Source organism: Alexandromys fortis, unplaced genomic scaffold (assembly GCF_014885135.2).
Source record: "Alexandromys fortis isolate MF-2015 unplaced genomic scaffold, M_Fortis_MF-2015_v1.1 scaffold_123, whole genome shotgun sequence".
NCBI classification, from domain to species: Eukaryota; Metazoa; Chordata; class Mammalia; order Rodentia; family Cricetidae; genus Alexandromys; species Alexandromys fortis.
The window spans coordinates 4,935,218-4,950,381 of NW_026068003.1; the positions used below are offsets into that span (position 1 = coordinate 4,935,218).

The following is a 15,164-nucleotide window of genomic DNA, read 5'->3' on the forward strand; positions in this document are numbered from 1 at the left end:
AAGGCTAAGAAATGGCTAATGAAACAAGATAGGCATTTCTTAGGGGGCACACATCATTAATATTTAGAATTTAAGAATGGAAAACAAACTCAGTAAAACACTGTTCAAAAGGGAATGTTTTATCCACTGGGAGTTAGGACGGCAAACTGGACAAAACAAGATGATCAGATTAGAAAGTTTCAGTTCAACTAGGTAATTGTAGGTGTGGAGATGAAGCTTCCTGCATGTGGCCAATAGAATCAGCTCTCTCTCTACCATAGCCACGTGGAAAGCTGGCTGGAACTAGGTAGAGCTTTGGAGGTGGGAGTTCTGGGGAACGTTAGTTTGCAGCTAGGGAAAGGACAGCCGACACCCAGCCAACAGATTAGGGAGGTTAGGGTGACAGCTTACAGCCTGGTCTAGGGCAAAAATAGTTGAAGAAAAAAAAAATGAGAGGCAAGATTGACTTCTGTATTTGGAGACACCTGACCTATCTGTAATTTTTCTTAGTAGACAATCAGAATTTCATTAATAGACTTTCAGGCGTTTCTACAAACATACTGTGTATATATGTTTGGGTAATATGTGTAGAGTGAGACACTTGCATTTTGATGGCAAATATGTGCAGGTGGCTTTTTATTAGCTTACAATCACATTTACACATCAATCTGCAAGTCCCTCAGCCTATGCTTATTACCCATCCAACACATACATCCACATACATACATCACATATGTACACACATTTCCCCATAACCAGACAAGCCTGCATGTTATACAGATCTGCAGGAAATCCCACTTGGACCACATCTTTGAAATCTCTCACTTCCGAAACAGAGAGCATTGTTCTTTTGGATGGGACACTCGGCAAATCTAGGGAAATTCTGGTTGTACATGACATTGGAGGCGGAAATCAAATAATTCCCACCAGTGTTTTTATCATTCGCATTTACCTAAAAAATACAATTTTTTTTTTTACATTTTGAGAAATACAAGATGCTTAAGCGAGGACTGCCTGAAGATTTGCTTTATTTTTTTTTAATGCAAGACTTTTAGATTGACTACGTTAAATGGCAATAGATACACATATATGTACATGTGCATGCAGTCATTCTTTGTGTGTGTACATGTACACAGGTATGTGTATGCCTGATGTGTATTATATATACAGACAGTATGTTTAATAAAACCTTATGCAATTTGGCTCGGACATGCAACCACCGAAGTAAGTGGGTTAGGAGCCTTTAATCTAGAATACTTGACTGCCAATTAACCCACGCAGCCCGACTTGCATTTATTGTGAATTAGTTGTGACTCCATTATCTGTAGCTTAAGCCACTTTCTGGAGACATGAATACCGTTCTTCTAGTCATTTGAACAGCTTTGATTTGCTAACTACATGGCAAAAACTCTACTAGGCATGGATGCTGTCAGATGTTGTCTTTAAAGAAAACACTGCGTGAAAACCTTCAGCAACCCCAGTGGCCAAGGAGTTTGTGTTTAGAAGTGAGTCTGGTCCTTGGCCACTTCTGTTGTCATGAAACATCCTGTGACAATTCCTACCCGACCCAGTTTGGCAGTAGCTGGAGCACTGGTGGAAAGAACTGAAAATACAGTATACTCAGGAAACATTTCATACAACAGAATCGAAGCTCATAACAGAGAAAAAAAAACCGTCATGCAAAATGTTATGCAACACCGATGTTATTTTGTGCTGACATTGAGATTTGAAAATGTTGCATATGTCAGACAGAGCTAGACAAAAAAAAATGTGGACATTTGGGAATAAATGCTCTCTTCCAAGTATCTCAAAACCTACAACATCACACTTGAGAGCCCAAGCCTCAGCTTAGTGTTCCAAACTGAAACAGGATTTCAAGAGTGAACAGAAAAGCCAACTAAACTAGAAAGTTGCCGGGAGACAGAACAATAGAAGTTTACAGTACTTGGTATTGGCTTAGGCATGCCTTTGAGCCTCTGAGAGAACATTCTGTTCTGCAAGCGCATGAGTAAAAGATGAGGCTCGGGAACTGGCTGGGGAGCTGTTCAGGTAAGTGGAGAGAGACAAAAAAAAAAAAAAAAAAAAAAAAAAAAGCAAAGAGACAAAGTGACTTTCACAGAGAGTGACAAGTGAGACAACGAACTCTGAAAAGAACAAATCAAGCAGCAAACGCCACCAACAGCAATGGGAGACGCTGCTTCCTCCACATCACCTCAGTGTCCTGGAGGTGTGAGAGGATTTGACAAGGACTCTTACCAGCATCTCAGTACCACCCCAACCCAGACACTCAGAGGTTGAATGCAAACACCGGATGCTCCAGCGAGATGGGAAGACATGAATGACAGTCGCTGCATCATGGCCCGGAAGAAGATGTCCTTTTCGCATTGTGAACAACACTCACAAAGTCATGAACCGACTCTCCGCTTCACATGACCAGAGACAGAGTGCGGGGCACGGGTTGTGGGCAATGTGGATTCTCATCCTTCATTGACTACTCACTTTTTAACTAATTTTGCAACCTCTGTGATTGTGTTTCTTCTCATACGGAAGACACAGAATTAAGAATGCCCTCCTGTGTAACTGACAGGGTTGCTGACAGGAACAAATCAAACAAGGCACGGGCTAGATCTCCCTCCAGTCTGAAGTGCCTACAAACGGTCATTGTTAACCTCTACATTGTGAGGACAGACTGAAGTTAATTGCTTTGCAAAAGCAGATAAAAGGCCGCTATTAGTTCAAGTGAGCTAGGGAATATTCGTGCTCCCTTTGTGGAATTTCAACATGGGAAAATCTGTCATTTGGGGGGCAAATGTGTGGTATCTGATTGTTTCCAGCTCATTTAATTATTTTCAATTTGGAATTCTCGTGGCTTTTATATTGTGGGTTGAATCATATATAAAAACTTGCCAGCTTATCGAATATGTTACTCGCTATTCCAAATGTTAGAAGACTGTAATCAGCACTTGACCCATCTGTCATGTGGTTTACAATATCAGCTCTGCAAACATCCTGCGACAATAGTCTCTTTTCCCACACAAGCATAGAGCACCGCAGGGTCCACAATTCTCTCTTTAACGAGTGTCTCCTTCACCGTGGACCTGCTCCTTTCGAATAGGTCTGGGTCAGCAAGTGATCTGTGCGGAGAGAGGGGCACAACCCTTCACCAACTTTTCTTCCGGTTTTGACTGAGTTTTCAAATGGGGAAATAAATTTTACCAAGGGATAGAGGAATGATATCCTGGTGACATCAATAAAGAAAAGGAGAAGGTCACCGCACTCTGGCAAAACTGCCTACTGAAAGCAAGACTTGTGCGGTCCTGAGCTCGTCTTGTTTTGACTGCCTCAGTGTTTTGAGCATACAAGTAAAAATAATCTTTATCATTTTCTCTTGTTTTAATTTCTCCAGGGCAGATTGTGTGTCCACAGAATTTGTACAAATCATTTTTAAATGATAGCTATCTAAAGGGAGGCTGGTCCTTTCGTTATTTTAAAGAAGCACTTGGCTAACAGCATTTTATAACATTGAGGACCTCTCTATCCCACACCCACATGGCTCTTGTCATGAATATTTACTACCACAGTGTGTAATTCTCACGGAAACTCCTTGCTCGTCTGCGTCTAGGTAACTGATTTTGTGTATCAGAATGCGGGATCTGGGGATCAGTACGGCATGGAACAGTTGGGGGTTGATCAATAACCCGTGAGGCATCAGACACATGTTTTAGCTCAATGAGTCCTGGGGAAGAACTCATAAATGGATTTCCTCCTGCCAACTGTCTGTCCTGAATTCTTACAGTAAGGTTTGCCACCACAGAAAAACAAACTCCCTATTTTTTTTTCCTCACAGAGCAAAACAAAAATACCATACCTTGGTTTCCAACTTCATTTACCCAATTACCATTGCTCATGTTTACACAATTAATTCCACTTGGCTTCCAGAAATAGAGTTAAATGTGACTGCAGAAAAAAAAAAAAAAGGAAAAAAAAAAGAGAGAGAGAGAGAGAATTCCTCTGCATGCATAGCTAAAGCCAAGGAAGAGAAGCATCCAGGAGCGAGAGACACTCCAATTAGCCCTGAAATAACCTGACCATCTCTGGTTCCAGCAAGCGAACTGCCAGCCTTTGCAATATCACATGAGGGGTAGACATGACGGATGGAAAACCCACGTAGTACCAAGTTCCAGCCACTGATGTGTGGAGGAAGATAGCAGAGTTGTAGCATGCTCTACTGGAAACACTAGCCTGCAGGTCGTTGCTATGATTCGGAGGAGTGGAGAGGAGATGGAAGTCACTAATCAGACATACTATGTTTTGCAAGGTACTCTGCATCCTTGTAATGATGGGTACACAAACTAAAGACTGCAGGGCCCAAAACCACTATTTCTGTAGTGTGACTGCCTATTAGGAAACCCCCTTAATCCTCCTCAGAAGAGTCCATCTTTTAACTGCTATGTTAGCAAAGACTGATAGGTGAACCATGAATCATGTTCTCTGTTCTTTCATTGGTGCCCTCTTTGTCTTTATCCCATAAGGACTAGATGGCTTGGCCTCTGTATTCTCTCTCTAAGAGAACGAGTTTATTTTCCTCCTGCACCAGATCCTGTGCCCACACTCTAACAAAAGGATGGACATGCACCTCGGCTCTCACTATTCTATTTTAGCTCTGGCTGAAGCCTTTGAGCAGGCCTTCAGGCCAACAAGGGTGATGTTAATGTGACTTCTATAGAGCAAGCATCTGAACTTGTTATGCTGTTCAGACATAAAAACCTCCAAAAAGATGTCACTTCATTGAGAAGTATGCCATCACATTCCCCAGCAATATAAAGCCTTCATAACCAAGGCCTGCCTCCTTGAACACAGCCCTCCCGGCGTAGCCATGACCTTGAATAAGGGTCACTTACATGGACACATCCTTTTCTTTCTAGACTTCTGGATTTCCAGAGCCTATAGCGTGGCCTGGTACAGGACAGATCCTTAGATAATGGTGGGAAGAATTGATCAGCAGATTCTGCCCTATGCACTACTTTCAAGGAGAAATGCATATTGTGGTTTTTCAGTGCACCTGGAAACTATACAGCAAATTGGCCTGCCTCCCAAAGGCAGGTCATTTAGCTAATTTACTAATCTGAAATTCCTGGGAGCAAAAAAATGTAGCTGGAACTATAAACCAGAGAGTAATCTCAGGCATTTTGATGCAGCTAAAAAGATTTTAAGGGCTGGAGAGATGGCTCAGTAAGTAAGAGCACTGACTGCTCTTCTAGAGGTCAAGAGTTCGGTTCCCAGCAACCATATGGTGGCTCACAACTATCCATAATGAGATCTGGTGCCCTCTTCTGGCCTGCAGGCAGACATGCAGGTAGAATACTGTATACATAAAAAATTAAATAAAATCTTAAAAAAAAAAAAAAAGAATTTAAGCCGGGCGGTAGTGGTGTACACCTTTAATCCCACCACTTAGGAGGCAGAAAGAGGCAGGTGAATCTCAGTGAGTTTGAGGCCAGATTGGTCTACAGAGAAAGTGTCAGGACAGCCAGGATTGTTAAACAGAGAAACTCTGTCTTGAAAAAAAAAAAAAGAATTTAAGATAGTTAAATTTAAATTTAGTTATATCCCAAGGGAAGAAATACTACTTTAGTGATACAGATTTTTTTAAACCCAAGTCAGGCTTTGTTGTCATGTCATGTCGCAGCTCAGAAAACTGAGCTTAGTTCCGGAAGAAGATGCTTATTGTCCTTGTACATTTAATAAATTTCTTAAGGAAATGGCTTCTCCTCCATTCCATGTGTCCTTGCTGGGAAAATCAAATAAGAGAGCCCAAAGAGCAGTTACTTGAGCCTACCATGAGTGACCATTATAGCTATTATGGCCTGCAGATGACCATGTGACTGACCTAAGATGAGCCCATGATAGTCACTTCTAAACGTCCCTACAGATGCCTGGAGAGCAGAGCTGTGTCTTCTATGGTCAGCAGCTAGGCTAAAAGTCTTGGGCTACTTGCTACTATGTGGGGCCATGTCTCTCTTTCACCATGGCTCACGTGAAAACACTCTATCAGCAGTTAGAGATCGGAATATATACTCCATCTCTTCATCCCTGAGGCCATTTCCTTCAAAGTTTTCCCAGCTACACTAGGAAAAAAAAACAGTTCTTCTTCTTTTTTTTTTTTTTTTTTTTTGCTTCTTATTTCAGTTTTTAAAAATAGTTATTTGCTCTAGGAAGAATGTGGATTTAGTGATACTGTTAAGGACCTGTTAAGACTCCCTTAGCATCCATGTACATAGTTACAAACTTCTTGGGGGGGCCAGCATCTTGGAGAATGGGAGAGGGGAGACAGTTAACAGATGAAATACTGTAAAAAAGTCAGAAAACATTCCAGTCAGTTTTTGGGGTCCCAGACCCATACTCTATGACGTCCTCTCTGGTGCTCACCCTGTCTCTGTGGTGTGGCCTACAAGCTCCTGTAGAGCTAGAATCTTGCAGCATCTTGAATCTCTTCTTTACCATAGTCATCAGACTGCAAACTGCTTGATCTGCTCCCATGTTCTTTACATTTGTGCTAGTTTTCTTGAGGGTGGAGACCATTGTTACCACGGCTTATTACACAGTCACCTGGTACCTGGCGTAGCTACTGGCACTTCAAGGGTTGAGAATCATGAGTCGGGTTGATTCTAGACTAGATTACAATGTCTTAGTAGGAAATGAAGACTACTTCCTGGATCAGTAGCCAGAGCTTCACTAGGGAGCTGGGTAGAAATGCGGAATCCTAGGCCCTGCCGCACTTTCTCAGTCAGAATCACATTTCAATGATAATCTGAAAAGCTTGAGCTGAGGGCTTAGAAGGGCTCCTGTTGAAGTTTGGACCCTGCACCTAACCAACTGTTTAGTTCTCAGCATGTTTCCCAACAACTTTCTGCTTTAAGATTTCTATGAGCAGAACTAGAGGGACGGCTCAGCCATCAAAGTCTAAAGCTCACAATCGGAAAGATTTCCCTGAAGAGAGGACCAATTTCCTACCTCATTTAGTACACAGAGCACATTTAATGGCTCAGAAATTTGGACCCATATTACATTTAGTGGCATGTCACCAGTTGACTGACATCATTATGTTCTTCAAAGTAAATTAATGGTATACCTCATGATCAAGCCTAATTTTAGATTTGATAAAACACTGCAATAAAGCACTGATCTCCTAGAATTCTTGTGAGAACTAAATAAGATATGGAGGCAGCCACTTAGCATGTTTTAAACTCTCTGAACAATTGTTAACATCTGTAGTAGCATTTTTTTTTCTGGTAGAAAAGATATGGCTTTATGGCCATTGCATATGTCTATGACATACTTCAGTACATCCTCTCTTCCTACGAAATCCCTCTTGCTAACAGTCTGGGGAAGAAATGTGTTTCTCCTTGTTCCCCTCACTGTTTGTATGGTAGAAAAGGAGTGCTGCTCACAGAATAATTGGGACTTAGGAACCGGTTTATCTCGGCATCATTTAGACAAAACAGATGGAAAGAGAGAGAGAGAGAGAGAGATTTAACTCTTGATGCATAAGATACGAAGCAAGAGTGCTTGTCATTCTAGAACAGCCTGGATGCTTGAGCAATAGGATTCACCTAACAGGTTCCTTGCGGGAGACTGCAGGGTCATTGAGTTTGTGCAGTGCTGGGCTGAGAATGGGATCTTGATTGTCTCTGTCTATTTCAACAGTCTCTAGACTAGTGGGAAATGAAAGTGGGTATCGCAGAAGGCATGGAATCCACAGCACAGACTGTGGAAGCCCTCATGGGAAGTGTGCACGTGTGTGTGCCCATGTGCATATATGCCTGCATGCGTGTGTGTATGTGTGCACATGAAGGGACTACAAATCAACCTTAGATGTCATTCCTCTGGTCTTTGCCAACTCGATTTCTTGGGACAGGTTTTCTCGCTCGCTTGCAATTCATTGAGGAGATGAGGCTGGTCAGCAAGACCCAGAGATCTCAGTGCCTCCACATCTCCACTGCTGGGATTATAAGCACATGTTGCCAGGCACAGCTTTTTAAACGGATGCTAGGGAATTTGAACCAGGTTCTTAAATGTATGTGCATAGCAAGCACTATTTCCTCAGGTAACTTCTCTGGATTTGACTTGCTCTTGAAGGCTCTGTCAATTGGAGAGAAAAAAAAAATCACCACAAACACTGCTGGAAGAATTCACAATGTAAAGATCTGGGCAATTATCTGACCCTGGATGGGACTGGTCTATTATTTTTGTGTTCTTCCTATAGTAAAAAGCTATAGGTATCTTTGACCTTCAATCACTGAATGGGTACCATCCAAGTACCTACCATTTTTGTGGTCTGCAAGGTAAAAGGAGACAAAAACATAGCACTTGCATTTAGTCAGACCAGAGGTGAAGTAGTACTCGAGAAAGTCACTTTCCCTCCTGAAACAGAGCTTCCTCAACTAAGATGGGACAATAGTAAAGCCATGTTTGTGAGTTTAAGGTAAAGATCCAGTTGGATCATTCATATAGAGTTCTCAGCATAGTGTCTAGGCCAAGGTAGGGTATTTGCCCTCTGCCCATCCATCTCCTTACCATTCAGCCATGCACCTATTGAGCTACTTATGTCCCTTCCTTCCTCCCTCCATCCATTTCTTCATTTCTCCCTTTCTTCTTTCCTTCCCTCTCCTTTCTTCCTGTCTATGTCTGTCTCCTTCCTTCCTTCCTTCCTTCCTTCCTTCCTTCCTTCCTTCCTTCCTTCCTTCCTTCCTTCCTTCCTACTTTCCTATTTCTATATCTATTCCCTACCTAAAAGATCATCTTTACAAGTTTTGCAAACCCTTGTTACATTTAGAGGAAAAGGCTTTATTTAAAAATTCAGTGGAATCAAATTATGCAAGTATTTCGCCAAGAGTGGAGGCAAAACAGCAATAGTGGTATTGAATCCACTTGATTTAGAACATGTGACAATTTAATGGAAATGCATTTAAAAATTACAGAGTTCTCTTGTAGGATCTCAGCTTTTCTTTCCTAGACTTTTGCAACCTTCTGCATCCTCTATTATTCTTGTGATATTGTAATTAAGCTGGACATACAATTTCTAATAATGTCCCAAGATAGAAAGCATAAAGTCCATCAGAAAGCCATGGGCTGAATCTTGTAGATTCTCAGAGCACGCATTGAATAAACACACCAGGAGAACTCTGTATCCCAGTCCTAGCATCTTATTCCACCCCCATCCCAATCTGCATTGGTAACCCTCCATATCTCTATCTCTGTATAATCTACCCTACCCTCATCTATCTATCTATCTATCTATCTATCTATCTATCTATCTATCTATCTATCTATCTATCTATCCGTCCATCTACCTACCTACCTACCTATCTATGTATCATCTATCTACTATCTATTTATCTATCTATCATCTATATATCTAACTGTCTATCTACATATCATCTATCTATCTATCTATCTATCTATCTATCTATCTATCTATCATCTATCTATCTATCTATCTATCTATCTATCTATCTATCTAATCTTCTATCTATCTATCTATCTATCTATCATCATTCTCTCTCTCTATTTCCTAGGGAAATGGAGAGGTAGGGGAATGATACAGGAACTATGATGTGGGGTTCCCCTCTGTATGCTCTCTTGTACAGTATTGTAATTAATATAGTTTTTGTGTGATTATTCAGGCCTGAGCAGCTGGAAAACAAAAGCTCACTCTCCGATGATAGCGGTATTGAGATTTAAAGGCCAGGGAAGAAGACATCAGAATCTAATGTGCTTCGACGAGGGCTTGAATATCCCAAGTTTGCACTCATTTTTGCCTTGACACTGAATTTCGAGTTCAGTTTTGCTCTCTTCCTGTTCTTCAGACTTTCCTTACATCACTGCTAACATGGCTTTCCTGGAATGAGGCTTTATTTTTACTTAAGGAACCTCCAATGGCTATCACTTATATGTCTCGAGCAAAGTTTTGTGTCTTGAGATGTTTATTGCTAACCTGGTCTTTGGCACACATTGAACTGCTTTATGAATTGTGTTGAGATGCGTTCAACTGTTATGTGGGATTAAATGAGGAATCTGTCAGCTCTTAAAGACACTGATTGCTATCGCACACTCATTAAAATTCCACTTGACAGCTCTCACCTAAAAATGGCACAGGAGTCTTGAGAGGAAACAAGAGGAAACTTCCAAAGCCAGAGAACTTTCTCGCAACAGACTCCTTCTTAGCCACTGACCAGCACACAGCACATACAAGTACAACACGGACACCATTACTTCCTCTTGCCCAGTAAACATTCACCAAAGAACATGAACTTCTCCATAGGGCAGAAAACAGGGGGAGGAGGGAAGAAAACAGGAAAATGAGTAGGGAAGATTCATTTGGTTCAGTGTCTTTAAAAGTACAAAACAAAACACCACACACACAGGAGACCAAGTCACTAGAGCCTGGAACCAAGGCTGAAGGAAGTTCTGGGCAAATCAGAACTCTGTTCCTTCAAACGTGCGCCTTTACGGAAAGGCTGCTCTCCAAAGGCCAGCCGTGAAGGGGCATGAGATGCATGTAGACAGCACAAATTAACTCCTTAAGTGTCATTTGCAGCTCCACACCGCTCTCCGGGAGCACATACCTTAAGGAGCTACTAAACGAAACAAAAACACAAACTGAATGGAACTCAACAGTCCTGGAAATTGATAAGGCATAGACAATCGGTTCACCTGCATCCTTTTGATTCTCTATTTGAAAGAGAGAAGCACAATGAGGAGAGAAGAGAGAGAGAGAGAGACAAGAACACATATGCAAGATTAATGAGCAAGTGGACCAAAATGCCCCCCACTTATGCGTGATACATGATATCAGGACAGAAGAGGTGGCCCTTGGCTTCCCACCGCCCCGAAGTTTGGGGGCCAGCAAAAAAAGGCTCCTTCACAGATGTGGGAAATGCTGCACAAATAGAAAATTAGTAAATTAATTTCAATGTGAAATCAAGCTATGAAACATACACGACCTCTTCCAGTGACAATGAAGTCATATGTTCTAGCCAGAGCTTTGAGGGCAAGGGCAACTAAAACTCTCCTGAGAGAAGGAGGAAAACTTCCCGGTTTGAGAGAGGCTAGGTAGGAAGCATAGAAGATCTAGCTTTCACAGAGCACGGAGCATCTTTCACGGTCTTATACCCTTTGCAGTTTGGCATCTTAAATGTGGATAAAGGAAGCGTTACTTTGCCTCGGATGTCCTTTATCTGACCCCCAGCGCATTGCTCCTCGGCTTAGCTGCTACCTTTGGATTGTGTACCAGTGACAAGCACTTTACGAATTAGGGTTACACACAAGCAAAGTAAAAATGCATTCAGGTGACAGACAGAATAACTGAAGGGAAAAAAAAACTCACAGACAAATCTGAGTTTATCACAAACAAACGGCTTGAGTGTCTAACCTGTTTTAGGCTGATAAAAAGTGACTGGACTTCTCACACTGGGTTTCACAGACAGAACCAACAGACAAGCCAATGCTAAAAAACTTGAAGCAAGGAGAGTGAGTTGGTTTGGATCTGGATTTCTTGAAGTAATGGAAACAGAAAGAGTGAAGACAGCGTGGTGAGGAGGTGGTAGGTACTCACGAATGGTTAAATCCATCACTTGGGAGGCCAAGCAGAAGACAGGATGCTCATACATCTCTCTCTTTTTCCCTATAAAAGAGGATTTGGGCATGCAAGAGGCTTAGGTCAGAGGCAAAGAGGTCAAAGGTCATAGGTTAGAGGAAAACGTTACATTAGCTCAAGGAGAAATAGCCACAGAGTATTTTGGGATAAACACAGGATAAAAGAAAAAAGGAGTTTTGAAATTTGGGAACTACTGGATTAACCATTCAGCATGCCGTGAGCCACGAGAGAGATTGTGACCATGATTTTGCACGTCTCTTTAGAGTCATTGGCAAGAATACAATGACCAAAAACATCATGGGTCAAAGGAAACAGAATTCCATTGATTTAAGGCTCCAAGATACTAAGGATTTCAGACTTTAGTATCTAAGGCTCTTGAGGTATTTCTTCATAAACATAGTCTCCAGCAATATTACTACAGCTTCTTCCCCAAATTCTCAGATAGATAAGCTACTAACACTTAATAGAGGCTCAAGTGTAAAACAAAAAACAAACAAACAAACAAAAAATGGAGGATTTCTTTTCTGAGGGTAGGACCTGAGCTTTGTTCAAAGCAAGCTGTCTGGTAGTAATATCTTTGAAGCTGCAATATCCCAGCGTACAGTGGACTATGTTCATGGAAGAAAACCCGACACATGCAGCCAGAGAATGTGGGGTTGTCGGAATTAACAATCCCAGCATGCTTTGAAATTGGCGTCTCAGCCACTTTTGCAGAGGTCGTATCAAAAAGTGGCTGAGCCAATCACGGACAAGGAAGGAGAGAAGCAGAAGAGAGCGGGTAGTGTGGAATGAGGTACTTCTCTGAAAAGAGAGTTGGGATAAAAAGATTGGTTTCTTCAAAGACTCCCCAGACCTACGAGTCACAGTGCAAAAGGTAATTAGCACAACCAGGAAGAACTGAGCACAGAAGGAGATCACAGACCAGCTGATCTACTTTGGAAATGAATGCATTTTTACTTACAGATCACAAAGTTTGTTTGTTTGTTTTTTAAAAAATTATTTATCTGAAAGAAGAGAGCAGATCTTACCAAAAGACTAATAACAGCTGGACCAAGACCTATGAGGCAGCAGTTGTGGAAGCTGAACATCTCATTTCATGATCCCATCCCATCTCTGGTTTTAGGATTCATAGTTCCATGGTTGACTTTACCCAGCCCAACCAATCATTATGTCCTGGGCTGGGAATGCTGGAACAATTATTTGCTAATAAAGCCATTTAACCATTGATCTTCTTGTTCCTCTGCTTTTGCCACTCATTACCAAGTCAAGAGTCGATAAACACCCTTCTAGTGCCCAATTCTTAAGTGTTTCTCCCTGGATGCATAACAATGAACTCATTACCACTGGTACACAATTTGCATTGTCACAAAGACAAAATCGGGAGAGGGAGGAAGACATGTAGTGTACAGAACACTGGGAATTTAACATGATTGCCAGCTAATTTTCTAAGGAAGCAGGACATTGGCAGTAGATGTGATGGTGTGTGTGTGTGTGTATGTGTGGTGTGTGTGTGTGTGTGTATGCACACGCGTGTGTGTGCTAATCAGCTGTTCCCCCAGTTGATGTCCCGAGGTAAACAATGTGCCTTTGCTTGCTTTCTTTAGGTGTCATGAGTTTTGTGTGTGAGAGAAGATTGGATTCCAGAGTGTGGACACATTGAGTCTTGCACACAGAACTTCCACATGTATGCACTTACACCACTGGTCAGGTTGGGTATGCTTTTCAAATCACCCTATAGCAGCCAATGGGGGGGAGGGTAACAATGAAAAGCGATTAATGCCTTTGAGAGTGACGAGGTCCCAAAGAACCACAGCTTCTTCTTGAGTTGCATCTACTCAAAGTTCCTTTGAACTATGCAGTCATTCAGGACTGCTTCCCTATAGCTTGAGGCAGCAATATTAATATGCCTCCTACATCTCTGGTAACAAGAAAGAATGATGCCCAGATTCAATTTAGAGCCTCTGGGAATGATTCCATACCTATCGTGTCACCAAATCTGAGAAGTTCCCCAGAGAGAAGAGACTTCCAAAGGACAAGTGAGAGTTAAGAAGAACCTGAATATTGAATTATTCAAGGCTTGTTTTACTTTCAATACTACTGGCAGTGGATAGCACACTGTTTCCGCTTCCTACATTTAAAGAAGGTAACGATGCTACCCAGCTCTTTCACGAGTGAACATTATCCTCATAGAAGATATTTAAGGGCAACATAAACTATCAGGACTTTAGCAATTACGTAACATCCCACATTCCAGGTTGGTTCCCTCCTAAGCTGTCTCATGAGCCGATGACCCACCTTGCATCTATGTTTTTGGCCCCAGTCACGTTATTTGCCACATTTCAAGTATGTTCAGCTTAACGTAGTCAGATGGACCACTGTTCTCTGGTGTCCATCAAGAAAAGAGAGATTTTTTTCCCCGGGAGGCGTACCAAAGTTTAAATTCAAAACTAGTGGCGGGCAGAAGCCTTACCTTCAATTTTGGCATACTCAGACAGGCGCGAGTAGTTGACCAGGGCAGCCTGCTCTAGGCATTTGCGGATGACGGTTTTGACCTCTTCTTGTGGTACTGGAGTGACGATGTCTTTCATCAGAACCTTCAGGCAGAAGGAAAGGGGACTATGAAGTTACAAGTCCATGTGTCACTCACTTCTGCTTTTGAAAGAGTTCAGGTGTAAAATTCTTAATGCTGGCTAATGTGAAAACCGTGGGTAGAAAGGAAATCCCAGAAAAGCCGGGGTGACAAAGTCTGTAGGGACATCAGGGAAGGGCCCAGAGTGACTCTTCAATATAACTAGTTGGGAATCTGAAAAGAAAACTTCTAGAATTTGGGCAGCCTCCCCACTTTTATTCCTGGTATTTCACGAACAGTCAAGAAACCCTTTGACATTGCAAACTAGGTCATTCAACTGTGGTGCTTGATTGGCAATTACTCGCACGTCCGTTTATGCGTCTCGCGTTCAGCCTTACCCGTTCCAAGAGCGAGAGCGTAGCTTTCAGAGCACCTTCAGGCCGACCAAACGGAAAGCAATATCTAAAAAAAAAAAAAAAAAGACCAAAAAACATAATTCTTCAGGATGCCCACACCATTACATTTTAGCAGGAAACACGCTGCAATTTTGATTCCTATAGCAACTTGTGCCGAGGAATGGAAAATTGCTTTTTATTTTGTCACACTGTTATGCTAATCCCAGTTCACACCATATATGTGTATATATAATATATCTATATGTATATGTGTGAATAATGACTGAGGAGGGAGTCTGCAAATGTCTGCACCAGAACAGAGGAGCGAGAGCGGCGGCTCAGAGCTCTGTTTGGGTTTCCATTGTGAAGGAAAACACTAGTTAGCAAAAAACCATGACCTCGTGTGTTATTACAGGGCGCAGCAATGAAAAGCCAGGAGCCCAAACCAGCTGGAATCCAAACACACTTCTTTTAGAGTCCTACAGCGTTGAAGCCTGAAGCAGCGTGCCTCTGGGATAAATCCCTGACTCCGCCTAACTTGCTTGGGACGTTTTTTTCCACT

The 15,164-nt window shown here is 42.0% G+C and overlaps 1 protein-coding gene across 27 annotated transcripts in view; it reads right to left on the bottom strand.

The window, feature by feature from the left end:
- The window catches only part of Cadps (calcium dependent secretion activator), a 436,391-nt gene that overhangs the window by 107,991 nt on the left and 313,236 nt on the right, over window positions 1–15,164 (bottom strand). For 10 of the 27 annotated variants that reach the window (XM_050161168.1, XM_050161171.1, XM_050161161.1 and 7 more), the window contains 2 exons: window positions 14,606–14,669; window positions 14,109–14,232 (listed from right to left, as the gene is read on the bottom strand). In XM_050161168.1, coding sequence (XP_050017125.1) covers window positions 14,109–14,232; window positions 14,606–14,669 — 188 coding nt within the window. Of the gene's footprint in view, window positions 1–9,887; window positions 9,913–10,695; window positions 10,714–11,413; window positions 11,424–11,596; window positions 11,666–14,093; window positions 14,233–14,605; window positions 14,670–15,164 lie in introns of all 27 variants that reach the window. The other 17 variants (XM_050161170.1, XM_050161159.1, XM_050161172.1 and 14 more) reach the window with 5 other exon arrangements.